At 43.4% G+C, this 26,504-nt stretch overlaps 1 protein-coding gene across 5 annotated transcripts in view; it reads left to right on the plus strand.

The window, feature by feature from the left end:
- Positions 1 to 3,050: 3,050 nt before the first annotated feature.
- Positions 3,051 to 26,504, plus strand: part of Aadat (aminoadipate aminotransferase) — a 38,535-nt gene continuing 15,081 nt past the window's right edge. For 3 of the 5 annotated variants that reach the window (XR_008221472.1, XR_008221473.1, XM_052752329.1), the window contains exons 1-5: positions 3,056 to 3,598; positions 4,197 to 4,365; positions 18,368 to 18,500; positions 21,379 to 21,453; positions 25,630 to 25,839. Coding sequence is in view for 2 of the 5 variants with exons in the window: in XM_052752329.1 (XP_052608289.1) it covers positions 3,532 to 3,598; positions 4,197 to 4,365; positions 18,368 to 18,500; positions 21,379 to 21,453; positions 25,630 to 25,839 (654 nt within the window). In the remaining 3 variants the exon portion in view is untranslated. Of the gene's footprint in view, positions 3,599 to 4,196; positions 4,366 to 18,367; positions 18,501 to 21,378; positions 21,454 to 25,629; positions 25,840 to 26,504 lie in introns of all 5 variants that reach the window. The other 2 variants (XR_008221471.1, XM_052752330.1) reach the window with 2 other exon arrangements.

The following is a 26,504-nucleotide window of genomic DNA, read 5'->3' on the forward strand; positions in this document are numbered from 1 at the left end:
TCTAAGTTTTAAGAGAAATTTGTGGAAAATGATAATTAGGCTGTGTGTGACCCTGTTTGATTTTAGACGGCAACCATGACCAAGATCATAAAAGAAATATGTTTCCAACCCAACTGTGAACATCTGTCTACTAAAAATCATCATTTCCCTCTTTCTCCTTTCTTAGCAGACCATCCACCTCTGCCAGACACTGCCTCATATGAAATCGCTCACCTCTCCTGTTCTTCAAGAACAGTGAATAGTCTCCACTATCCTTTCAAATTCATTACATGTCTTTGTAGAGAGTAAGGGATTCAATAAATGTTTGGATAAAGGATCTGGTCCCTCAGCTCAATCCTCCGGCAATCCTAAACTAAGTCTTTAAAGACTCGGCCCTAAGACATGAGCTTTGCTCCTTCATCTCGCTCCCTCGAGAGAACTGCTCCTGACCAAGCCAGAGCCCGGCCTCTCTTGACAGTCAATTTTTACCTTCAACTTGTGACTTCGGATTGACAGCTAAGCTCTTCTCCGCTTAACTCCTGGCAGTCTGTGGTGGTTTGAATGTGAAATCTCCCCCACAAGCTCACAGGTTTGAATACACAGTGAGGCTGCTCAGGAAGGTTCTAAAATCTTCAAATGAGGAGCCTGGCTGGAGGAAGTGGCTCTAGCCATTCCCCCTAGGGGGAGCCCTTGAGGTTTGACTTCCTGGTCCCCGCTCCCTCTGTAAGCAGGGTTTCTGCTTTCTGACTGTAGAGGTCATGGGACCAGACAGACATTTCACTCTCCTGCCTCTGAGCTTCTCTGCCAATATGACCCTATCTCATTAAACTGTGAGCCAGAATAACACTTTTTGTCCCTTAAGTTGCTTCTTCACGGGTATTTGGTTACCTCGACAAGAAAAAAATAACTAATATGAAGCCCCTTTCCATGGACTGTGGCTATAGTCTGCCTTGCGTCTCTACAGCCATAACTCCCAGCACACATTACCTTCTCTCATGGGCCACTTTGTGTCCCTACCTGGCCTGAATCGCCGTCGTCCTCACCCAGCATATAACCAGTCCGTATCTCAATTATTTTGTCTGTCTAATTCCAGGACGTGGTGGTTTTGAGTGAGAATGGGTTTGTTATGCCCAGATTGGGACCCCAAAGACAAACCACCACAGACCTTAGGTTCAGAATGCAATTAGCATGGTTTATTTCTGTTTACAAGCCACGGACAGGGAAGCTCGATCCAAAGCACTCACTCGTAGTCGTGAGGCCAGGAGGAACTTGCTTTTTCTTTGTGTGGCTGGCTTTTTAAAGGTAAAATCCACAAGCCCTTCAGGGGGGTTGGGGGAGTTTTGCACGGGTGCAACTCGGATTGGTTTATCTTTATCTCTGTTCTCTTTTAATTGGGTGAGGGTATGTAACCTTTGAATTTACTGGTTGGTGGTTACAATTTATTACTTTGGGGGCAGTCCAGCACAAGTCCCAGGCTTTGTCCTTGAGCCACCATGGGGGCTGGCTGGTCAAGCACGTACTGCACATAACTCTAAGTTGGTGAGGGGCCCCAGAAAGTAAACATCTGGCTAAACTTTGAGCAGTCTTTTGTTCATGGCCCTCCCAGAAACTGCTTGCTCAAGTCTCAGGAAACTGAAATTGAGGCCTGATCTCTGAGAGAAGACTGAGCAGCCTGTTATGGCATCTGCTTGGTCCTTTCAGGTTCACATGTTTGAGTACTTGGTCCCCAGCTGGTGGGACTGTTTGGGAAGGATCTGGAGGTATGGCCTTGTTGGAGAAGGTGTGTCACTGGCGACAGGCTTTCGGGTTTCAAACACTGACACCATTCCCAGTTAGCTCTCCCTGCCCCTTGCCTGTGGGTCAAAATGTAAACTCTCAGCTACAGCTTCAGCACCCCGGCTCCGTGCCTGCCTGCCGCCATGCTCCCTGCTATGGTGGTCAAGGACTCTAACTAATGCTCTGGAACTGGGAGCCCTGAAATCCAATGCTTTCTTTTATAAGTTGCCTTGGACACGGTATCTCTATCACGACAGCATAAAATTAATTAAAACACAGAAAAAGCCATAATGGAGAATGCAGCAAGCTACTCAAAGATTAGGAATTTTCATCTCGTGATCTGCTGGTCTTAGATGCCACACACTGTGTTCTCTCTTCAGAGTGTTTGAGTACAGTAAGAGGCTGAAGTCCGATGCTGAGAAGTCAAGCTACTGCGGTATGCGCCCCCTTTAACCTTGGAATGATTATAGTCTCCAAAGCCCGTCTCACCCACCCCAGCGCAGCCTCTTGGGTGAATGCTCTCACTTGCCTTTTTTTTAACCTACTGTGGTCAAATAAAGATGACGCCTCAAAAGCAATGGGCTGCCTTGCTTTCCAGAGACAAGCTTTAACCCCGAATTTTCAGCTGTTCTTTCATCATTTTGTAACTCACTCCCTGTGCGGCCCAGGGCACCTCGACTGCCAAAAGTACTCCCGGTGGGATTTGTTCACGGTAGCCTTCTCCTTTAAATGATTGTGGACCTAAGACAGTTTCTCTTTGTAAGGCCGTCATCGGCCAGGTAGTTCATGAGCTCGTACTTGATCGTCGCTTTATTTCTGCCATAGGCAACACACTTCCAATCGCGGAGTTCTTACACGGTGAGAGCTCTGGAACTCAGCGGGGGACTGAGAATCCAGGAGACTTCAGAATGCTTCTTTGAATTTGGGGGCCAACTCTTCCCCCACTCACTCTGCCGGGCTCATGTATTGGAGGAAAAGTTACGGAATTCATCTGACTCCCTTTGAAGACTGGCCAGAGAATGCCAAGAGTTTAATTAGAGAGAGAGAGAGAGAGAGAGAGAGAGAGAGAGAGAGAGAGAGAGAGAGAGAGAGAGAGAGAGAGAGAGAGGGAGGGGAGGGAGGAAGGGAGGGAGGGAGGGAGGGAGGGAGGGAGGGAGGGAGGGAGGGGAGGGGAGGGAGGGAGAATTTAGCACAGCCTTGTTACTGAGATACCAGGCTGAGCTCCTCTTACAGCAACCGCTGCAATGGAACAAAGCCACCACCAGATGGCACGGAAGGACCAGAATCCTGAGATCAGGTCCGGTTCCAGGGGCTCATTTCAAAGATCTGGCAGGCCACACCTTGTTCAACGGCGGGCGGGCGACTCTGTGTCGCGTGACTCCACGCTGCAAGGTCAAGAGTCCACGCTGCTTTCGTGTGGATTCGGGAACTAATCCCTGTGGCGTTTGTGCATCACGGCGGGGCCTTGGCCTTTCTCATCCTGACACGCCCATTTTGGCCGGTGCCCTGCTGTAGGGCCACGCCCCGCGGTCGGCTGCCATAGACCGGGGCACGGGGTGGGAGAGGGCATGGCCTGCTGCAGGCTACCGCGTCCGCGACGTTGCCCATCCCCTCTGCAGATGGACTTTGTCACTGCTGCTTCCTGGCCCGGGCCTATTTAGATCGCAGGCAGACCCTGGAGGAAGCCCCGAAGCCAGGGAGTGCTGCCTGCGTGAGCTGGGAGGCCGCTCTAAGTGACCGGATTTCCTAGTCCTGTGCCGGGCGACCAGCAGAGACATGAATTACTCACGGTTCCTCACGGCAACCAGCCTTGCCAGAAAGCCTTCCCCCATCCGAGGAACAGGTAAAAACCAAAGCCAGAGCCTCCTCCTGGTCTGCAGGAGTGGAGTTTTCTTCTCAGAAGCTCCGCACGGTGCACTGTTGTGGCGGTCACCGCCAGGTTGCACCCATTCGTTCAAGTGTGAAGACAGTCTGTGAGCATTACTGGAAGGAGGAACACAGAACTTTTGTTTACTAGCGACTTGGGCTGAGGCAAGGCAAGGCAGTGAGTACTTCCGCTGGGGTGTTGGAGGAGCTGAAATAGCAGCGAGAAGCTTCCTCTCTCGGGTCCGGAGGCTGGGAAGTCCCACATCAGGTACCCAGAGAGGGCAATTCCCGGTAGATGATGATGATGCCTGTTGCAGCAGCTCGGCCTCTTTCGTAAGAACACCAATTCCATGTCTGAGGGCAGAGTTATCATGATCTAATCCCATCTTTAATATATCGCATTGAGTACTAGATTCTAATATAAGAACTGGTCAGAGACACCCACATTCAGGCCACAGAACATTCTATCACTAGAAGTTGTAAAACATGATAGTTGACTATAACGCATATGGAATTGTCTGTTTATAAAATGCTTCAGTAGACCTATTTTTTCTTCTTTTTCGTGTTTATTGTAGTTGAGATAATGAGCAGGGCACCAAAAACCCTCATCTCTCTGGCTCCTGGATCTCCAAACCCAAGCATGTTCCCTTTTAAGAAGGCTACTTTCACTGTGGAGAATGGAAACACCGTCCAATTTGAAGGAGATGTGATCGAAAGAGCCCTCCAGTACTCTCCAAGCTATGGGTAAGCTCTCAGTAGATGACAGAATTCTATTGGCTTATTTTCCTATCCCATTGGTAAAGAGGCTTTCTTGTTAATGGGGAGTACAATGGCTGAGAAAGTTTGAAGGAGAAATTTTCAAATGCTGAAAGCGAAATCTAAATGCTTCACACTCTCCAGTGACTAGCTTTCGACCTTCCATGACTGGGGAAGCCAGAGGGGGAAAAAAAAAATCTAGAAGAAAGTACTATTTGAGCTGAGTATTAATGTGAGAACTCCACCGAGCCCATTTAATGAGCAAAGGAATTTATTTGGGCTTAACTCACTACCATGGGAGATTAATCGTAGGGTCTGGGACAGCTGAGTTATGTCCCACACTGACTTGCCTGGTCCAAGATCTCAGCATCCAATACCACAAGGAGATGAAGAGAGAGAGCCGCCTACGTGCATCCCAGGTCTTAAGGTTCCCGAGTGGCCATTCCCCAGAGACGTGTACTTCAAGGTCATAGGCAGGTGTAACAGTTACCTGCTACCTCACTAGGTAGCTTCAAGGTCGTAGCTAGAACAGCTCCCCACCACAGAGTATGACACTAAACAGAATGCTAGGTGAAGCAGTGTAGTAGGAAAAGAGAGAAAATGGATAAAACAGCCCTTGGACAATAATGATGTTTCTTTTTTTAAAGAATTAAATGTGGGCTTTATTTTTTTATTGAAAACAGATTCTTTTGCTGGGCGGTGGTGGCACACGCCTTTAATCCCAGCACTCAGGAGGCAGAGGCAGGTGGATCTCTGTGAGTTTGAGGCCAGCTTGGTCTACAAAGTGAGTTCCAGGAAAGGCGCAAAGCTACATAGAGAAACTCTGTCTCGAAAAAACCAAAAAGAAAGAAAATAGATTCTTTTGTCGTACAATATATCCTGATTATAGTTTCCCCTCCATTCACTCCTCCCAGTTCCTCCCCACATCTAATCCCTTCCTAATCCACTCCCCTTCTGTCTCTTTAGGGAAAAAAAAAAAAAAGAATTCTAAGCAATAACAACCAAATGTGACAAAATAAAATGTAGAAGATGAGTCAAAAACTTTCATATCGATGTTTGGACACAAGCAACCCAACAGGAAGAGTCCCAAGAGCAGGCACAGGAGTCAGAGACCCACTCTTTCTCATGATCAGGAGTCCCACAAAAACACTAAGCTAATAGCTATAGCCTATATGCAGAGGACCTGGTGCAGACCTGTGTGGGTCCTGTGCTTGGTGCTTCAGTCTTGACGAGCTCATATGTGCCTTGCTTAGTTGATTCAGAGGGCCATTCTCTCTGACTCTTCCAATCTTTCCACCTCCTCTCTCACAGGATTCCCTGAGCTCTTAGGGGAGGTGTTTGATGGAGAACTCCAATTTAAACTCTCTGCATAATGTCTGGCTGTGGGTCTCTGCATCGGTTCCCTTCTGCTGCTGGAGGAAGCCTCTCTGATGATGACTGGACAAGGCACTAACCTATGAGTATAGCAGAATATCATTAGGAATCATTTCATTGGTTTTTTTGTTTGGTTGCTTGGTTTGGTTTTTTTGTTTGTTGTTGTTTGGGGTTTTTTTTTCAGTCATTTGTTTGTTTGTTTGTTTGCTTTACCAGTCCTGTTTGGTTGTACCCTAGGTCTTTGGGCTATCTAGTCTCCAATTCTTGGTTACCCAAGGAGTGTTGGGTATGGGTTCCTTCTCATGGAGTGGGCCATAAGTCAAATCAGACATTGGTTGGCTACTCCCACAAGTTCTGTGCTACCTTTGGCCTAGCACATCTTGCAGGCAGGACAGATTGTCGGTCAAATGTTTTGTGGCTAGGTTGGCCCACAGAGTACCTTTCAGCACCAAAGAGACTAGAGCATAGGTGTGAAGGAAGGCTCCATGTGGGCACCAGCTCCACTTTTCCATGTTCAGTGAGTTGTGTGGGTGTTGTCCTCAGCAGTGGGCCCCCCACCCCGCAGTCAGTTTGCAGAGAGCAAAACCCTTTGTCTTAGCATCAGCCTGGGTAGTTTTGGGATTTCCACAAGACCCCTTGGGTGAACAACTCAATTGAATGCAACCTACTCCCTAGTCCCTCTATGAGAAGAAGCCTTGCCTGGCTACAAGAGATGGCCCGTTGAGACTCCATGTCCCCCATTGATATGAGTCCTCATTAGGATCACCTTCATAGATTACAGGAAGCTCCCACTGCCCTAGGATTTCACACCACCCCCCAAAATGCCCCACAATTCCAGCCATCTCTTCCCCTCCATCCCATCCCCCCACCTTCTCCCTCCCAAGCCCACCCCACCCACTCCAGTCCACTCACAAAATCTACTGGATTTCCTCTTCCCAGGGAGATCCATATAGCCTCCCAGACCATTCCTCTTTGCCTAAAACCCTGTGGGTCTATGGACTGTAGCTTGTTTATAATTGATTTAACTGCTAATATTCACTTACAAGTGAATAAATACCTAAATGCCATATTTGTCTTTCTGGGTCTGGGCTACCTCACTCAACATGATTTTTTTTTCTAGTTCCTTCCATTTACCTGTGAATTTGTGAATTTCCTTTTTTTTTCTCAGCTGAGTAATACTCCATTATGTGAATGTACTACAATTTCTTTATCCATTCTTCTGTTGAGGGACATCTAGGTTGTTTGTAGTTTCTGGCTATTATGAATAGAGCAGCAATGAACATGGTTGAGCAAGTGTCCTGATAGGATGGAGCACCCTTTGGGTGTGTGCCCAAGAGTGAGATAACTGGGTCTTGAAGCAGATGGATTCCCAATTTTCTGAGGAGACTCCATATTGATTTTCCATAGTGGCTGTACTAGTTTGCACTCCCATCAGCAATGGAGGAGTGTTCCCCTTGCTCCACATCCTTGAGCTGTCACTTGTGTTATGGATCTTAGCCATTCTGACAGGTGTAAGATGGAATCTCAAAGTTGTTTTAATTTATATTTCCCTGATGGCTAAGGACACTGAACATTTCTTTAAATGTTTCTCATCTATTTTAGATCATTCTATCAAAAATTCTCTGTTTAGATCTGTGCCTCATTTTTAATTGTATTATTTGGTTTCTTGATATCTAGTTTCTTGAGTTCTTTATATATTTTGGATATTAGTCTTCTATTGCATGTGGAGTTGGTAAAATCTTTTCCCATACTGTAGGCTGCCACTTTATCCATTTGACGATGTCCTTTACCTTACAGAAGCTTTTCAGTTTCTTGAGGTCCCTGTGGGGGCCCACAGAGGTTTCCTAGTAAGATCTGAGCTTGCTTTACCCAGCAGGGCTGCATTAAGGGATGGCTTGACCACATGAGTGATGTGTGATGGTGGTCTGCATGCTGTGAATGTGTAATACTTTAGCTACACATGTGTGGTTACCAGGTGTTTGGAAGGATCTGCACTTGGCCTTGCTAGCGGGAGGTCTTTTGCCCTGCCCCTTGGCATTCCTATAAAAAGCCCTTTTGAAGAAACAGAAAGGGCAGGTGGATATGGATCCAAGCCCCCCAAAAGCTATCCTGTGTTTCTGTCTGTCTCTTCTCCACACTATCTTTCTATCTAAGTATTTCTTATCCCTCTCTTCTCAAGAGTACCCTAGGAAAAAGTGGGAGCTGGCCTCCCACAGATGGCTCCAGAACTAGGGACTTGACTAGGGACTTAGTGAAAGGAGATTGGGGGCACTGAATTAAATGAATGAACTAAAAGTAAAGGTGACAGTAGTCTGTTTTCGGGAGGAAAATTGTATATAGATGAAGCAAAGCAGTTGAAAGAAAAGCCCAAGTGAGAAGTTAGGCTGCGGTGAGTATCTCTCTGTCTAACTCTCTCTCTCTCTCTCTCTCTCTCTCTCTCTCTCTCTCTCTCTCTCTCTCTCTCTCTCTCTCTCTTAATTTCTATCTGTTAAAATTAGGAAAAAACATGGGGTTAAGTATAAGAATATAGTATAGGAAAAAATTTAGGGTAAGGTAGAATATAGGACTATAGTGTAGGAAATAATTTAGTGTAAAGTAGAAAAGCAACAAGACAGAGGAGCTGTGTTCTTGGGACTCTGAACGCAGACTCCTGGAGAAGAATGGGAGTCGTGCAAAAATACTATGAGAAAAATGGGCAGAAAAAGATTCCTGTGGAAGCTTGTGGCCTGGGGACAGCTGAGATTGGAGTCCTGAGGGGCAGGGAAGAGTTTTCCTGAGGTGGATGCAGGCGAGACAAAACCCTCTGGCCCGCTGGCATGGCCCACGTATGAAAACACCGTTCAATCAGGGTCCGTTCCCCTCTTGGCCATGAAGCCGAATTGAAGGAACAGAAAGTCTTGGGATGAGACAAGGGAGGAACTGAAGGACTTGAAAAAAAACTACTAATTTCTCTTACACAAAACCCGAAAGCTCTTTAGATCTCGTCTTCTTTCCATAAGGGTAAAATTAGACTCAGCTGGAGGGAATGTCGATCAGAATGGGAAAGCCGCCCATAATTGCCCTGGCAGGGGGATGCCCAGGAGCATTGAAAACCCTGTTAGGTTGTATCTCCTTTTCTAACAAGCATTCGGGAAGCAACTAGCGGCGGTCCAGAGAGCAAGCACCTCAGAGTTTGAGTGTGTTCCAGGGCCAACACCAGCGTCCCTGTGGTCGCCAGGCAGCATCTCCCAGGGCAGAACCACCGCAGAGGTGGTGCAGGACCGGGGAAAGGCTGCTGGTGTGGAGAAAGCAGTGGAGGCTTTGAAACCCTCCCTGCCGTGAAAAGAGCGGGCAGTAGCTGCAGTGGCCGCAGGAAATGCTGAGGTTGCGTTTGGACGTACAAACGAGGCAGAAACCGGGAGGCAAGCCTCTATCCCCAGGACGGAAAGCAGTTAGCAGAGGGCTGAGCTGCGGCTGAGGCATCAGACACTGCATCTAGTGGGAGGAGACAAGGCAGGACAAAGAGTATCTATCTGGGGAGCAAGCCTGCCGGCGGGAGGGGAAGATCTCTCCAAAAAAGCTCTTATTTCAAAGTACTCTTATATTTTTATCCACTGACCTGACGAGGTGGGGGAGCGAAGCCCTGAAGGGTTTTTGCTTCTGGCACCAAGTGCCGGGTCCCATTGCACGTGGGAGGACCGGTGCGACAAGCTCCAGAGACAGTGCCCGATGGAAAGTCTGATTAGGGAGGTACCTCTGTCAAACAGTAACACAGATGTCCTAATGAGAGCTTAGGGAAGATGAAAACCTCTCGTGGCAAAAGAGTCAAAGCTTGATCTTGACTTTAAAATGCTAATGCCATTTGTCCAACAAGCCACTTTAAAAACCTTTTAGAAAGCAAGGAAAAGTGGTTCAAGTACCGGGAAGTTGCTTTGGGTGTAGAAAAGAAAAACTTATGGGCAAATAAGAAACTTGAGTTGTGCTTGAGATGTAAGAGAGAAACATTGGCATCATTAAAAGAGCTCATGGCAATTTTAAGACGCAGCTTCAAAAAATTAAGGGAGAATTTTACCCTTAGTCACCAAATGAAGCTTGCTGGCTGCCTGCGTTTGGTACAATGTGTGGAACAGAGAAATGTCAGCTCTGATGATACCGTAGCTGCTGACATTCCTCCAGAAAAGCTGGAATGAAACGGAACCCGGAGGCACACTGCTTCTAGTAGCAAATTAATGTGTGGCCCCTTTAAGAAACAGTTTTGAGTCCTTACCAGCTGAACAGAAAAGAGTCTCAGTTACTATGGCAACCATTCTCGCCCTGAGGCAAGACTTCTCAGGGAAAACTAACCTAAAATGCTGCTGTACCTGAGTGCTCTGGAAAGCCTGAGTTTCAGCAAATTGTGGCACTCAGGGGAGCTGCAATATCCCAAGTGTTCCGGCCCCCTAGCAGCAAGTGTTCCAGCCCCCTAGCAGCAAGTGTTCCAGCCCCCTAGCAGCAAGTGTTCCAGCCCCCTAGCAGCAAGTGTTCCAGCCCCCTAGCAATGGCACTCACTGAATTCCAGGGTCTAGGAAGCTGGATAAAAAGACTCTAGAGCCACTAACAATGATGCTCTGACTTCAAACTGTCAGGAAAACTTTCAGGATGATATCAGAGCTGACTGTGAACTCCTCTGTACTTCAAAAATGCAGCAGTTTTGAGCTCACCTACAATTTTAACTGTGGTGACTCACAATTTGCGTACTCTCTGTCTTGTTGGAAGAAAATGTAAATGGTTTAGTTACGAGATCTCTTCTAGATGTTTGCTAAGGTTTATAAAGCAGTCAATATAAGTTTGTTAAAAAGTGTAAATGTGTATAGTGATAATGTAAATAGTTGTCTGTTTGGTTTTTTTGTTTTTTGTTTTGTTTTGTTTTGTTGAGTTACAGGTAAATGTAGCCATCACAGAGACCCTCCTCGCCACAAGCAGGCTCTGGGTGTGTACTCAGCAGGCAGAATAACCAGACTCCATGGTTTGCTGTCATCTACATGAAGGAGTCTTTCAAATTAAGTCCCTCCTCCAATAGAGCCAAGGAGGCCTTAGCCTAAGGTATATACTTTTCGTGGTGATCTTGGATTAAGGTCACCAATGAGGAACATCAAACAGAGGTTGGAATACAACTGTGGGTATATCCAAATAGGTACATCAAACAACCTTTAAAAATCATTTAAAGTTTTTAAAACGGTCCATTCTCAATTGAAAAGGAAACACAGAGAAACAAAATCTGTGTGAATAACACATCCTAAACATGAGAAAAGAGGCTGAATTTGGGTTTTTCTCAGGGCCACTTGAAGCTCATATAAAATCAATTGTTGGACCAGAAACTGTAATGCCTCTTACAAAAAGAATCTGTCAGCATGAGAAATCAATATATTATCCCTAGAATGAACAAGATAACCATCAGAATATATTTTACGAACTTGCAAAAACGCTGCATCCATAAACTTTTAACATAAGGTTGGGCTGGTTTTGCTTCCTTGAGGTAAAGTTTTCCATTGATATCTCTGATAGGGTCTCTGAAAATTTGGAGAAGGTAGGCCAAAAGCAAAATGCCGACAATCTTTAGAATGAAGAGGTATGGTAAAGGAGAAATCTTGTAAATCTATGACAATTATATTTTGATTTCTAGGGATGGCCATAAGAAATAGCAAGCCAGGCTGTAAAGTTCTCATCAGCTCCATGGTTTCATTTAACTTTCTAAGATCTTGTAACGGCCTCCATTTGCCTGATTTTTTTCTTAATAACAAATACTGGAGTTTTCCAAGGGCTGGTGGAGGGCTCTATATGCCCTTATAAGTTGCTTCTCCATCAGTCAGGTAGCAGCTTCAATTTTCTCAGCACTCAAGGGCCACTGTTCAACCCAGATAGGAGCATCAGACTTCCATATAATGGGGTCATCAGTGAGGAGAACAGTGGCCCCGAGGATAAATCCTGACACCCTAGGCCATGTCTGTCATTTACATTTCTGGAATAACGGGCTTAATTCTGCCTTGGGAGGGTTAAAACCCCATCTGCAGCATTTGAGCTGATACTAGTCCCTAGCAGAGATTAATAATACACCCGTTTATTACAGTACAACTCTCCCCCACAGAGTGACAGGTATGGAGGGGATGACATACAGACAGAATGTGCCATGATTTTCTCCATCAGACCACCTGAGCATTCCTGAGCTTAATATAGAAACAAAGAGTTCTTAATCAGAAATATAGTATATAAGGAGAATGACAATTTAATAAATACTTTATGGTGTATCATGACATAAGATAAGCACAGTAAAGAGCCCAAAATAATTGTCATAAGAATGAAAAGGGGGAAAGACTTATTTTTAAGCTATAATCAGCCTGTCTGTATCAGGCCAGCCAGTTGTTGGGAATGGCAGGGGGAGGTGGAGGGGTGGAGATGCAGTCCCAGGTGAAAGCTGAGACATAGAGGAGATGTAAGGAGATTAATTACTGGCCTGGCAAGCCGTTAGGCTCAGAGAGTAAAAGAAGGCAGATGTTCAGAAGAGAAGTAGACGTTCATTTGAGCAGGATTTCTCAGTCCTCAAATGTCTTTGGGGTTCAAGAAACCTGTAGGAATTTACAGATCATGGGAGGGTCATCCCCCTCTCATAGATCTGGTTCTGAACGAGTTAACTGGAAATTCCTGGACTTGGCCAAGATTTTTGTAAATAATCAAGAACTTCATAGTAACAGTCAACCCGGAAAGAGAAAGGCAGAAAGAGACACTTTTTAATTCAGCGATAGGGAAAGAGCTAAAGAAATCACTTATGAATGTTGGGAATTGCCATTAGTTTTTAAATGGGCGGAGGGGCGAGGAGGCTTGTTTTATTATTTAAATGAGGGCTGCGGGGAGCAAGCTCCAAGTTGGAGGGCAGGTTCAAAGTCTTAAAGTGAAAGTTCACCCTTTAGTTTCCAGTGAGTCTTAGCAAAGTAAATAAATAATTAATAAATAAATAAATAAATAAATAAATAAATAAATAAATAAATAATAGATAAATAAATAACTGTAGCAGGATCTGCCACCTCAGAAAGCTCTGGATAACATAGCAAGCTTCATTGGCTCTAGTTCACGTTCTCAGGAGGTCTCATAGTGTGATAGATAATATTGTGTTATCTCTTTGTAAGACCCCCCCAATGAACTAACAGCAGGTTTCTCCCTAGAAGGGAGGGGGTTAGAATCTCTGCTGCCCATTATAGCCTGCAGGTGAATCCATTCCACAAGGTCATTGTCTTTCAGGGGTCCCCTTAATCTTTCTTTATGTTTTTCAGGGGTCCTTTTGGGATTGAGATAGTCTACTGCTTCCTCATCTAAGTCTGTAAACTGACTGGAGCTGACTGAAATGCCTCTCATCTCTAACCTGTGTTCTGTAACTTCTATCAAAAGCTGTTTCTCTTTAGACTCATTCTGACCCACGGTGCGAGAAATATTCTTAGGGGAGAGGGGGAAAGGGTTATTCATATTCAAGCTACTCACTGAGGTACGGGATCCCCGGGGTCTGCAACACCCTTAGGTGAGGTCCACTTGTAACTGAAGACTGGAAGTCACCTTTCCATCCTCCCAGGAAGCTGGATCTCTATCTGGACAGCCTCCACCAAGTGACACCTCTCTCCCTGGATGTACTTGGATGATTTCTCTTCTTATTCTAAGGGTACTGTTCAAAGGTGCCAGGTAACAAAGAATATTGGGGTCCGGCCCCTCTATAGTCTTTTCCCAGAGTTCCAGAAGAAATGCTACCAGTGACAAATTAATTAATCTGAGGGATTCTCAAATCTATATATACAAAACTCGTTAGTCCATTCACTTCATTCTTCTCAGTCAGTTCTTTCTCCACACAGCTTCTTTTCTGCTCTCATACTTAGCTCCCATTTTGCCTGATTCTCTCTACATTTTTCTGCTCTTAATTCTCCCTCTTTAGTTCTTTCCATCTTAATTCTACCCCATCTAGTTCTTCTTCCCCATCTAGTTCTTCCCATCTTGGTTCTTTCCCATGTCATTCTTCCTGTTGTAATTCTTCCTCATCTTAATTCTTCTTCCTATTTCTCCAATCCAGTTCTCTCAGGGCACTGAGGTTTACAGTAATATACCCATGCAATCAGCAATGCTCTGGCCAAAGCAAGGTCACACAGCTTGAATTCTTTTAGGGTCAAACAGAGAGGCAATAAGATCCACACAAAGAGCAGTCATTGTCAGCCATCATTTACAACCCACAAGGGAAGTGACTAATGGGTCATAGAATCAACTGAGGGCTAAATTCAGTTGATTGATCTAAAAAAGGGAATTTATGTATTCAAACTATATTCTTGGAAGTGGTTGGTTAAAATGTTAAGAGCCTATAATTTGCTAAGTCAAAGGTGAATATAAAACTGCCTTATTTTCCTTTGGAACCATGTCTCTCTCAGCCTAATCTCGGCTGTTCCATTTTCTGGCAGGGCAGGAGTAGCTAGGCAGCCTGTGTCACAGCTTGATGTACCTGGTATGTAAAAGCCCTTTTGTTCTGAGTTAGTTGTTAAAAGGGAAGTCTAGAGCTACCACTAGGGCTTTGGGAAAAAAGGAGGATTTAAGCTTAATTTGCACAAGAAACAAGGCTTTGTACGTAACACCCACCTGGCCTTGGCAGTTGTCTCATTATGGATATTTACCTTATTTCAGGAGGCTAGTAGGTGGCCAGGATGCTTATCTATCTGCAGTTTGTCCTTGGATGTTTGAGAGGTATCTCAGATAAAATGCTTTTGTCCTTAGATGGCCATGGCCCTGGATACTTGCTAAAGGAGATAATTGCAGAAGGCAGATTATCTGATTCTAATGCTAGAAAGGGGAAACAAAAGCCTGGAAAAAGGAAGTCTTGCTGGTGTGACTGTTGTCAACACAGTTGGGGGAAGTTATCCAAACACCTTAATTGTATAGGGAAAAACTGTGCCCAATGAGTGATAAATCACACTGTTAGAAGTTCTTAGAATCAAATGGGAAAGCTGTAATAGCACACATGAAATTCATAGCAAGAAACAGCTAATATTCAAAAGCCAGTATCACCAAGACTCCTTAAGTCTTGGCTTTATCCTCTGGAAAGGCTCTTGGCTTCTTCCAGGTAGAGCTTTGTCATAGCCAGCCAAATTCCTACTTCATATTTCTGCACCCCACAGCAGTTCTCTGTTTCTATTTTGTTGATTTGAGCCCTCAGTTTGATTTTTTTTTCATCTTGGGTGTGCTTTACTTCTTTTTGTTCTAGAGTTTTCAGGTATGCTACTAAGTCGCTAGAATGAGATCTCTCCAATTTTGCTGTGTAGATACTTAATGCTATGAACTTTCCTCTTAGCATGACTTTCATTGTCCCGTAAGTTTGGGTATGCTGTGTATTCATTTCATTGAATTCTAGAAAGTCTTTTATTTATGCCTTTATTTCTGTCTCGACCCATTTCTCATTCAATGGAGAGTTGTTCAGTTTCCATGAGTTTATATGATTTCTGTTGTTTCTTTTACTGAAATCCAGGTTTTCCCTGGTGGTCTGATAGGATTCAGGGAACCATTTCAATTTTTTGTATCTGTTCGGACTTGCTTTGTGTTCTAGAATGTGGTTAGTTTTGGAGGTTCCATGAGATGCTGAGAAGAAGATATATTCTTTGGTGTTTTGGTGAAATGTACTGTAAATATCTGTTAGATTCATTTGGTTTATTCATCTGTTAGATACTTGAGTGCCTTTGTATTGGGGGCATAGATGTTAAGAATTGAAATGTCATTTGGTTGAATTTTTCCTTGGATAAGTATGTAGTGTCCTTCCCTATCTCTTTTGACTAGTTTTGGTTTGAAGTCTATTTTGTTAGATATAAAATGGTGATGCCAGCTTGCTTCTTAGTATATCTTTTTCCAATCCTTTGCCTTGAGGTAATGTCTATCCTTGATGTTGAGGTGTGTTTCTTGGATACAGCAGAAAGATGGATCATGTTTTCATATCCATTCTGTTAGTCTGTGTCTTTTTATTGGGCAATTGAGAACACTGATATTGAGAGATATCAAAGACCAATTATTGTTGATTCCTGTATTTTTTTTCTTGATGCTTTTATTGTTGGAGGTGGTGTGTGTGTATGTGTGTATATGTGCACCTGTCTTCACATCCATTTTTTAGTCTGTGTCTTTTTATTGGGCAATTGAGACCGTTGATATTAAGAGATATCAAAGACCAATTCTTGTTTATTCCTGTCTTTTTTTTCTTGATGCTTTTATTGTTGGTAGTGGTGGTGAAGGAGGTGGTGTGTGTGTGTGTGTGTGTGTGTGTGTGTGTGTGTGTGTGTGTGTGTGTGTGTGTTTGGGTCTTTGGGTTTTGCTGGTGTGAGATTATTTATTTCCTGTGTTTTCATGGGTGTAGTTAACCTCCTTAGGTTGGAGTTTTCCTTCTAGAACCTTCTGTAAGGGCTGAATTTGTAGATAGATATTGTTTAAATTTGACTTTATCATGGCATATCTTTTTCCTTCTATGGTGATTGAAAGTTTTGCTGGGTATAGTAGTCTGGTCTGGCATCTGTGGTCTCTTAGAATCTGCTGCACATCTGTCCAGGGCTTTCTGACTTTTACTCTCCATTGAAAAGTCAGGTGTATTTCTAATAGCTCTACTTTTAAATATTTCTTAGTCTTTTTCCCTTGCAGCTTTCTTTGTTCTGTATGTTTATTGGTTTGATTATTATGTGGCAAGGGGACTTTCTATTCTGGTCCAATCAATTTGGTGTTTTGTATGCTTCTTGAACCTTTGTAGGCATCTCCTTCATTAGGTTAGGAAATTTTTCTTCTATGATTTTGTGAAAAATATTTTGAGGTCTTTGAGCTGCCTTTCTTCTCCTTACTCTATTCCTGTTATTCTTTCTTTCTTTCTTCCTTTCTTTCTTTCTTTCCTTCTTCCTTCCTTTCTTTCTTTCCCTCTTTCTTTCTTTCTTCCTTCCTTTTGGTGGGTGGTTTTTCTAGACAGGGTATCTTTGTATAGTTCTGACTGTCCTGGAACCAGCTCTGTAGACCAGGCTGGCCTTGAACTCACAGAGTTCCTTCCAGGTGTTAGGATTAAAAGATTGTGCCACCATCACCCAGCCATGTTTGATCTTTTCATAGTGTTTCAAATTTCCTGGATGCTTTGTGTTAGGTTTTGTTGTTTTTGTTTTTGTTTTTTAGATTTAACATTTTTTGACCAATATGTACATTATTTCTATCATATCTTCAGTGTCTAAGATCCTCTCTTCCATCTCTTGCGTTCTGTTAGTGAAGCTTGCCTCTGTAGTTCATGTTCTAATTCTTAAAATTTTCATTTCTAGAATTCCCTCAGTTTGTGTTGGGGTTTTGTGGTTATTGTTGTTATTTTTTTTTATTGCTCCTATTTTCATTTTCAGGTGTGGAACAGTTTTATTCATTTCCTTCCACTGTTTGTTTGTTTCTTCTTGAATTACTTTAGAAGATTCATTCATTTCCTCCAATTGTTTGTGATTTCCTAGATTTCTGTAAGGGATGTATTCATCTCCTCCTTCAGGAACTCTATCATCTTCATATAATTGGTTTTAAGGCCTTTTTCTTTTGCTTCAGCTATGAGGAAATATTCATGGCTTACTGTGGTAGGATAGCTGGGCTCTAGTGCAGATGTATTGCCCTGGCTATTACTGGTTGTGTTCTTATGCTAGCATCTTGGCATCTGGGTTTGGGGTGATTATAGGTATAGGTGCTGATTTCTGGGTTTATCTTTATTGGGTAGGTGTTTTGTTCTGTGGTTTCTGTTTCCTCTCTGGATTTTTAGAGAGTGTGATGGCTGTGTATTGCCTGTTTTACTGGCCCGCTCAGCTGGTGTGTTCACAAGGAATGGCTGCTGGTGCTGGAGGCTGGGATGCAGTGAGGAGTGGGGGAAGGGAAGCCAGGAAGGAATGGTCTGTGGGGTCCACAGAAGATGTGGGCTGAGGGGAAGGGGGGCTGCAGCTGGTGTTCTGTTGAAGGACTAGGGAAGAGACTGAGGGATTGAGTCTGGGGGAACAGAGAGAGCTGAGAAGGTCTGTGGGCAGCCTACCTGGTTTTCTGGGCTATTAATGTGCACATGAATTGGGTAAGCTTATAGTAACCTTCCTGTAGAACAACAATTCTACTATGTAATGAATGTCCTGGGGAAAGCAAGCCTTCAGGCTTTGGCGTAAGTAGGATGTAGATTCAAGCTTGGCTTGTGGATTTAAGGACTGGCTTTATGTGAATTTCTGGCTGATTGAATTTATATGAGTCTCTTAATGTCTCACTCTATTGCCTCATTTTTCAAGGGAGGATATTGAAACTGCTGAGAGGCATTTGAGGGGTTTCTAAATTGAATGTACAATGAGTTTGATATTAAGTCACTATGTTTTCCCTGCCTACTCTTTCTATGATTATTATGACCATAAATTTTTTTTTATGTTTTTTTTTTTTTTTTGGTTTTTCGAGACAAGGTTTCTCTGTGCAGCTTTGCATCTTTCCTGAAACTCACTTTGGAGACCAGGCTGGCCTCGAACTCACAGAGATCAGCCTGGCTCTGCCTCCCGAGTGCTGGGATTAAAGGTGTGCGCCACCACCGCCCGGCATGACCATAAATTTTAAAATGCACTGTATGTCTTAGAATTCCAGAACTTCTGTCCTGGCTGAAACAGTTTCAAATAAAATTGCATAATCCCCCGACGGTCCACTACCCACCCAATCAAGGACAGATGGATCTCTGCATCACATCTGGCTGCCAGGATGGTCTCTGTAAGGTAAGAATGGAAGAGAAGGAAGGTTTTGTATAGAATCAAGCACACTCCTAAATGTGGTCATCTCCCACACACTATAAGGGGATCATGTTTTGTGGGCTACTAGGAAGCCTTTTTCTCTTCATCTAGGATAATAAACAGGAAATTCAAAGTCAAAAGACAGGATGGGGGAAGACTGATGGTACATAAAAGCCAGGCACAAGTGCTTTGGGTTGATCAATTGATATTAGAAACCAAAATAACCTGTTCTTTTTGTGTTTAGAAAAAGAAAAAGAATCAGCTACTGTGTAGATTTTTGCCGGAGGAGAAACATTCCTAAGAAACACTTAGGAATTCTCTCAAAGAAATGACTTTCAAGCATATTGTGACCTTTCCTTGTGGAAAGAGACAGAAAGGTGTTTCTTCATTATCTGTTACAATTCCAGTCATATCAAAACAGGAAGTTAGTATAAGTGGCCTTATTATGGAGACCATAGCAACAATATTTGTCCCATGTGTCCCCTGGTTGCTGGTCTGTCCTTGTATTTGAATCCTTTTTTTTTTTTTTTTTAAAGCAAATTAACCTCGTTTCTACCGGGATAGGTTAAGAATAGATTTTTTTTTTTTAATTTCTCTTAAAGCTATTTTATTTCTTAATGTATTCTGAGAATTTTATAAATGAATACAATGATTATGATCATTTCTACCCCATATTTCCTCCCTCCAAGTCTCTTGAACCCACAAACATGTCTTCCTCCCAAATTCACAGTCTCTTCCTTTTTTTTTTTTAATAACTGGCTAAGTCCAGTTAACGCTTTCTATATATGTGTGGGTGTGGCACCAGCCACTGGAGCGGGGGCCACCTACCAGCGGCCACATGTGCCAGAAGGATGATCCTCTGTCCCCGGCAGCTGCCAACTGCCACTAGCTCTTCTGTTAGGGGTGAGCCTATGGGACTTCCTCCCCCTTCTAATCTCCATTCTCTAATCAGTGCCAGAGGTGAAGAACATCTCCCCTTTCAGTTGGGACATGTGGTGTCTGTAGGCCCCCTAACCGTGGGAAATGTACATGATAAGCTGTTCCTTTCCTTTTCCATCAAGGCTCACGTCAGTCATTGAGCTGGTTTGCTTGGTGACGGGATGTCTTGGGAAGGCCTGGTCCATTAGGAACGTTGGGGAGGAGTATGCTTTCTATAAGCTGTCCAAAGCTCAGCAAGAAAAAGATAAACGAAGCACCAGGCCACATCAGAGAACAAAAGCTAAACCCTCAGGCTCGGTTGGAAATGGCCCTATTTTTATTGCAATATATAGGCTATTAAACTGACAGGAAGAAAGACTTGAGGCAGGGACTGTGTAATACAGCATAAGGTAGGGAGGGATTGTTCTGTGGCTTGTGTATGACTGAGTCATGATAGACCCACACATTTGGACTGGAAACATTTCTGCCTGCAGCAAAGGACCTCAGGAGTCTTCACACAGTCCACACCACCGAACCTTGTCACACTTAACTGCTAAATACTGTTGAACAGCACTGACCACTCCATCCTTTTTTGTCATGCCACCTCTCTCAGCCTGTGGCTCTCCTCCATCAGACTTGTGTGGCCTCCTTTGCATTATCCTCCTTGGCTTAGCTCTGGAGTCACAGCTCAGTCCTTGAGTATATCTGCATGCTGCATCTGAGTACCTTTGCTCATACCCAGGTGATGAAGCACATGCCCACCATTCCCATGCGCTTTCCAAATGCTTTGTCCGTTTGTCTACCCACTACTACAACAGGATGTTTAAGGAAAAAAACAAAAAACTAAACTGAATGACTCCTCTCAATCAGATGCGGGCTACTTTTTGGCCCTGTGTTTAAGTGATTGACACTAAAATTCTTCAGCTCTTCCTCCTTAGTCCCTTATAGTCCATAAGCATCTCCATTGCTTTTTATTTCCTCAGTGCCTCTCAGGCCTTCCCTACAGTGCTTCCTCTCTAGCTCAGACTACCTGTGTCTACCCTTGGGACCGTATCAATAACTTCCCAAACAGTCCTCCAGACTTCCACCTGCTTCTCCCTCTTCTCTTACTATTTTATACTGTAGTTAGAAGAATCTTCCTAAACTGCATGTCTGATAACGTGGCTCCTCTTTCCCTTCTAAAGTCCTTAATCACCTCCTGTGGCCTGAATGATTACGTGGGGTAGTCTCTTCTTGCCCACACCCACCTACTCTCTCTCTTCACCCTCTTCACACTTCACCTCAAGTCCCAGAAGCCTCCCAGTTTATGGTTTACCAAAAGGTACCGATTGCCCTTGGTTCCTACATACACCAGGACATCACCTCCTCGATGAAGTCTTACCTAAGTTCTCTGAGTGTCAGCGTCCTGCAATGAGAGGTCCACACAGATTTGGCCTCTCTATTGAGATAATTAAATCTAATCAGTGTCTAGCCCTCCCAGAGGGATCAGCAACCTCATGAGAGTAGGAACCTGGTCAGTTTGCCAAGGATTTTTATCTCCAGTCCTCTTCCCTGGCCTGATTCATAGTCGATATCTAACACATTTTCCAAAAAGCAATAAAAGGGACAGATGGATTTTAGGAGACAAACCAGTTATGTTCTTTTTCATTTCACCCTGCAGCAGGGGTCAACAAACTGCTGGATAGCAAAACCCAGACCATTAGCTAAGTTGGTAAATAAAGTTTTATTGGCACTCAGATGCTCTCAGTTACTACACATTGCCTGTGACTGCTCTCTCGCTATAGAGGCAGAGCTGAGCAGCTGCAACGGAAACACTGTGGCTCACAGAGCAGTTATTGCCTAGCCCTTACAGGAAAGTTTCCAACTCCCCCACTAGATCCTGTGAGCACGATGTTCTCAGAATGGGAGCGATTCTTTCCTCGCTAACCTACGCTTCTTTTGTCAGGTGTTTGAAATGCTCATCAATCCTGGAGACACTGTCCTCGTAAACGAACCTTTGTTTACAGGAACCCTTTTTGCTGTAAGTACATATTTTCACAAAACAGCAAGTCTCTTCCAGCCCTTTAGAACATCTGTCACCTCAAAGACCTTTTTAAGAGAAGAGTTCTTCCTTTGCAACCAAGCTTAATAGTGTCACGTGTTTCAAACTTGTGTGGTTTATGACCATCTGAGCAGCCATTTGGTCCCCAACCTGTCTCTCACAGTAAAGTCACTGTCATTACATTTTAACGTGATGCTTGATTGTGTGTGACACTTGAATTCTGAGTGTGTGATATGTTATTAATCATATTAACATCAAAACACTAAGGTCAAAGCTGCTGTTCTAAAAAAGATAATGGTGTGTTTTTAAAAAGGCAGTTTAGGGGACTGGGGAGGCATTTCAGGGATTAAAATGTTGGCTCATGCAAGGAGAGGATAAGAGTTCAGATGCCCAGAATCCAAATAAATTCTGGTGGGAGTGAGATCTATCTATAATTCCAGACTCAGAAGGCAAAGCCTGGGAATCCCCAGAGCCAGCTGGCTACCTAACTAGCTATGTGTCGGGATTCTGGATTGAATGGAGAGAGCCTGACTTAATGAACAAAGTGGAAGATCAATAGAGGATGATTTCCCAACATCAACCTTGGGTCTATGCATGCAACACACACACACACACACACACACACACACACACACATACATATACATACATACACACCCATACACACACATATATACACATACATACATACATACACACACACACACACATACATATACATACATACACACCCATACACACACATATATACACATACATACATACACACACACACACACACACACACACACACACACACACACACAGGAAAGTAGACCAAGAGAAAAGGCATTCTGTATTAATTTGCTTTTAGAGACTTTGGTTTCAGTGAAGTTTTCTGGAATCCTGTGAATATTTTTAGTTATTTACTCTCAACAGCAATGAACTACTACCACCATATGGCCATAAGTTCAAGGAGTCAGAGGAAAGTGTGTTCCAATTCCTTGGCACCAAGCAGAAATGATCAATTAGTGTTACAGGAAAAACAGTTATATCTACAACACCATGGTATGTTTTGAAACATCCAGGATAGGAGTCATGGGGAAGGCAAAGGGGGGTTGAGGGGTAGGTAAAAGTTTTAGTTTAAAAAGAAAGTTTAAGTAAATGTAATTATTTTGACTAAGTATATTGAATTTGACCTGGGTGGTTTTGAATCATATTGTTAACTTAAGCTGTGGTTGAGTTTCAGACAAAAGTGTCTGTGGTTATGTATGAGTGAGTGTGCTGTGAAGTCGTCTGTGCTTTGTGGGACTTAATGACTTCAAATACTGTATTGTACAAAAGAGAGATGTTACCTTCCTATTTGTATGTGTATGATATACCTTCATATTTGAAATGATATATTCTGTAAAGTGCACTTGCATTTCCAAACCAGATTGGATTTTGTACTGTTTTTCCTTGAATTCACACCAATATGAGGATATAAACAAACAAAATACAGTATCTGTCCACTACAAATTATAATTAACATCTTCATCTGTGACCCAGAGGCTCCTAAAAGGTGTATGAGACATACTGAGTGTGCCCCCATTTCTTCTTTAAAACGGAAAGCAGTATGTCCTGAAATTACACTGTATAGAAACCATGTCCAATTTTTTAATGTTTTACATCAAATGTGACTTAATTTACAACAACCTGCTTTTTCATTGCCAAGTGCCTAAGTACAGCCGTGTTACATGTCAGTTTACTATAACTGTAAACAAATAGGGTACAATTGGGAGTTTCTGCTCCAGTGTTAAGGTCGTGAGGCTGCAACATGCAGGAAGAGGGGAGGATCTGCCTCACCGCTGAGGTTGGTTCAGGGCATCCATTTTAGGATGGCCAGGTCTACAAACTGGAGCACCAGCAGGGAAGTGCAACTGGAACTAACGGAGAATTTAAAACTGTCCAGTGATATAAGGAATGGTTCTGGGAACTGTGGCAGTTTTCCCCCTCAAAGAAGCACAGGAATTATCCTCATCATGTGGAATAATGAAATCTACTTGTCCATGCTGTTAGGGTGGTAGAACTGAAAACTGAAAATAGATTCTTTTCTCATCCAATATATCTTGATTATAGTTTCCCCTCCCTCTTCTCTTCCCAGTTTCTTCCCATCTCCCCTCTCCTACAAATCCACCCTCTGTCTCTCATTAGAAAAGAATTCTAAGAGATAATCAAACATGATGAAATAATGCATAATAAAATGAGGCAAAAAACTTTCCTGTCGAAGTTGAACACAGGAACTCAACAGAAAAGAGTGCCAAGAGCAGGCACAAGAGTCAAAGATTCACTGTCTGCAGTCAGGAATCCCATAAAAATACGAAGCTAGTAGCTATAACACTTACTCAGAAGAACCGATATAGACCCATGCAGGTCCTGTGCTTGCTGCCTCAGTCTCTGACCTCACATGTGCTGTGGTGCTAGATTGTGTACCCCAATATGTTGTATACCCTAGTACACTTATCTGGGGATTAGAGGACAGCGCCAGCCACTAGATTAGACATAGAGACAAGGCAGTGGTGGCACACACCGCCTTTGATCTTAGCATTCAGAAGGCAGAGATTCATCTGGATCTCTGTGAGTTCAAGGCCACACTGGGAACAGTGCCAGAAGTGGTGGCACGTGTCTTTAATCCTAGCACTAGTTAACCGTAGAGGTCTGGGGGTCTGTACAGACCGACAGGAAGTGGTAGAGCTGGGTGAAAAGAGGAAGTGATGTAGCTGAGTGGAGAGAGGAAGTAAGATGGCAGGGCACAGAAAGGAATGTAAGGCATGAGTATACAGGAAGTGGCTCTCTTGGGCTGAGGATTTCCTATCGATAAAAACTTGTGGCTGGCTTATTCTATTCCTCTGATCTTTCAGCTTTCACCCCAATGTCTGGCTCCAGGTTTTTTTGTTTTTTGTTTTTTTCTGTTTTTTTTTTTTTTATTAATAAGACTGTTTAGCAATTTGTGTTACAATGTGCCTTGCTTAGTTGGTTCAGAGCGCCTTGTTCTCCTGGTATCCTCCACTCCCTCTGACTCTTACCATTTTTCTACCTCCTCTTCCACAGTCTTTACTGAGCTCTGAGGGGAAGGATTTGATGGAAACCTCCAATTTAGACTCTCTCTCCACATAATGTCTGACTGTGGGTCTCTGCATCTGTGAAGGAAACTCTTTTTACTTATAATAAGAACTTCCTAATCATCAGTCTTACCAATCTGCCTAGAGAGACATAATGGCTAGTGTTGGTTGTCAGCCTGATTAAGCTGAGAATTCTCTCTCTCTCTCTCTCTCTCTCTCTCTCTCTCTCTCTCTCTCTCTCTCTCTCTGTGTGTGTGTGTGTGTGTGTGTGTGTGTGTGTGTGTGTGTGTACCTCTTCCCCTCTCTCCCCCTACTCCTTACCTCTACCCCTTCCCCTCACCCTCTCTCTCTTTTCCTGACCATGATGTGAGCTATATGCTCTCCTGGTCTCCAGGACTGAAATCTTGGAAGCCATAAGCCTATATAAATCTTTCCTTCCTTGAGCAGTTTTGTCTGGATACTTTGTCACAGCATTGCAGAATGCATATGATGTTGCCCATAATCACCCCTAGGTACTGATGAACATGTTCTATCTCTTGTAAGATAATTCTGTCAGAGGAGGCACGTCTCAAGCACTGGCAGCTAGCTATCAAGCTGTATTTCTCTCATACTGCACACCCAGCCCAAGGCTACTGCATCTCACTCCCTGGCATCTTCCCTCCAAGCCCCAACCTCACAGAAGCACCCGCGGTTTGGCAGGTTGCCAGTCTTGGAGCAAATGGAAAAACACATAGACAACCGAGAGCTGGTGTTTTAAAGTTTCTGCTTAGGAAAAAAGAGCACATTGATTGCTGATCACCTTTTGTGAACCAGAATAAGACACCCATGACCAAGCATAATACAGATGAGACTGTGACATGCAAGCCTTCCCATGGGAATAGACAGGAGCTGTTGCTAGCCTCAGAGGAACGATAGGATTACATTATACAGCTCAACCCTCTGGAGCTTGGAGCTGAGTACAGTTTACATATCTAAGGGCATGGACAGTGCTGTTCTTGTCAGGTTTTTAAAAAGAAAATGATGCTTGCATTTAGCAGTCATGCTGCATTCTTAGGCTTTCTCTTGTCCTCCGCAGATGAAACCTTTGGGTGGCAACATTATTAATGTCCCCAGTGATGAGCATGGGATTATTCCAAAGGATCTCAAAAGAATACTTTCCCAGTGGAAACCAGAAGATTCCAAAGATCCTATGAAAAAGACTCCAAAATTTCTCTATACCGTCCCAAATGGCAACAACCCTACAGGCTACTCGTTGACAGTTGACCGCAAGAAGGAAATCTATGAGGTATTTACAAGAGGGTGACAAGGATGTGTTCCAGCTTCTTGTTTATCTTTGGGGAGAGTCTTCAAGTTGCTCTTCTTATAATCCCCTTGTTTTCAGGGAAGATAGCTTTTAATAAAAGGGACTCCATCTATGCCGAGATTCCTACTAAAGTGATACACAAAAATTGCCACATCTTTTGTTTCTGAATTTACTTATACTTAACTGGCATTTTAGTACATGAAAAATGGCATTCTTGACCACCTGTTATGAGAACACATTTAGTTTTCATTACTGGATGTTTGTGTTTGCCCTGTATTTTAGACTCACTGGATCTATTTGCTACTCATTGTCATTCCGGGCTACAAAGAATTTTTTGAAAAATGATAGGGGGATCTTGTTTCTAAAATCTCTGTAGGTATCTATGCTGCCTTGTATTTTTGCCATTTTTTAATATCAAGCATATACAGAGCTGTACAAAAATCTGAAAAAAAATAAGATAAAAAGCCTTCTGTGAAGTCTTGCTGTTCTACCTGAGTTCCTAACCTTTCCCTACAAATTGCCTTAAAAATAAATGTTAAGGCCCATTTAACTACATTTAACAGAACCTAATTGTGTGCAGTGGAATCCCAGCCGGATTTCAACCAGTGCCTTTTACCTGGAAAAAAAAAAAAACAAAGGTTCAAGAC

This window comes from Peromyscus californicus, unplaced genomic scaffold (genome assembly GCF_007827085.1).
Source record: "Peromyscus californicus insignis strain IS unplaced genomic scaffold, ASM782708v3 Scaffold_23__1_contigs__length_62951481, whole genome shotgun sequence".
In the NCBI taxonomy this organism is placed as follows: Eukaryota; Metazoa; Chordata; class Mammalia; order Rodentia; family Cricetidae; genus Peromyscus; species Peromyscus californicus.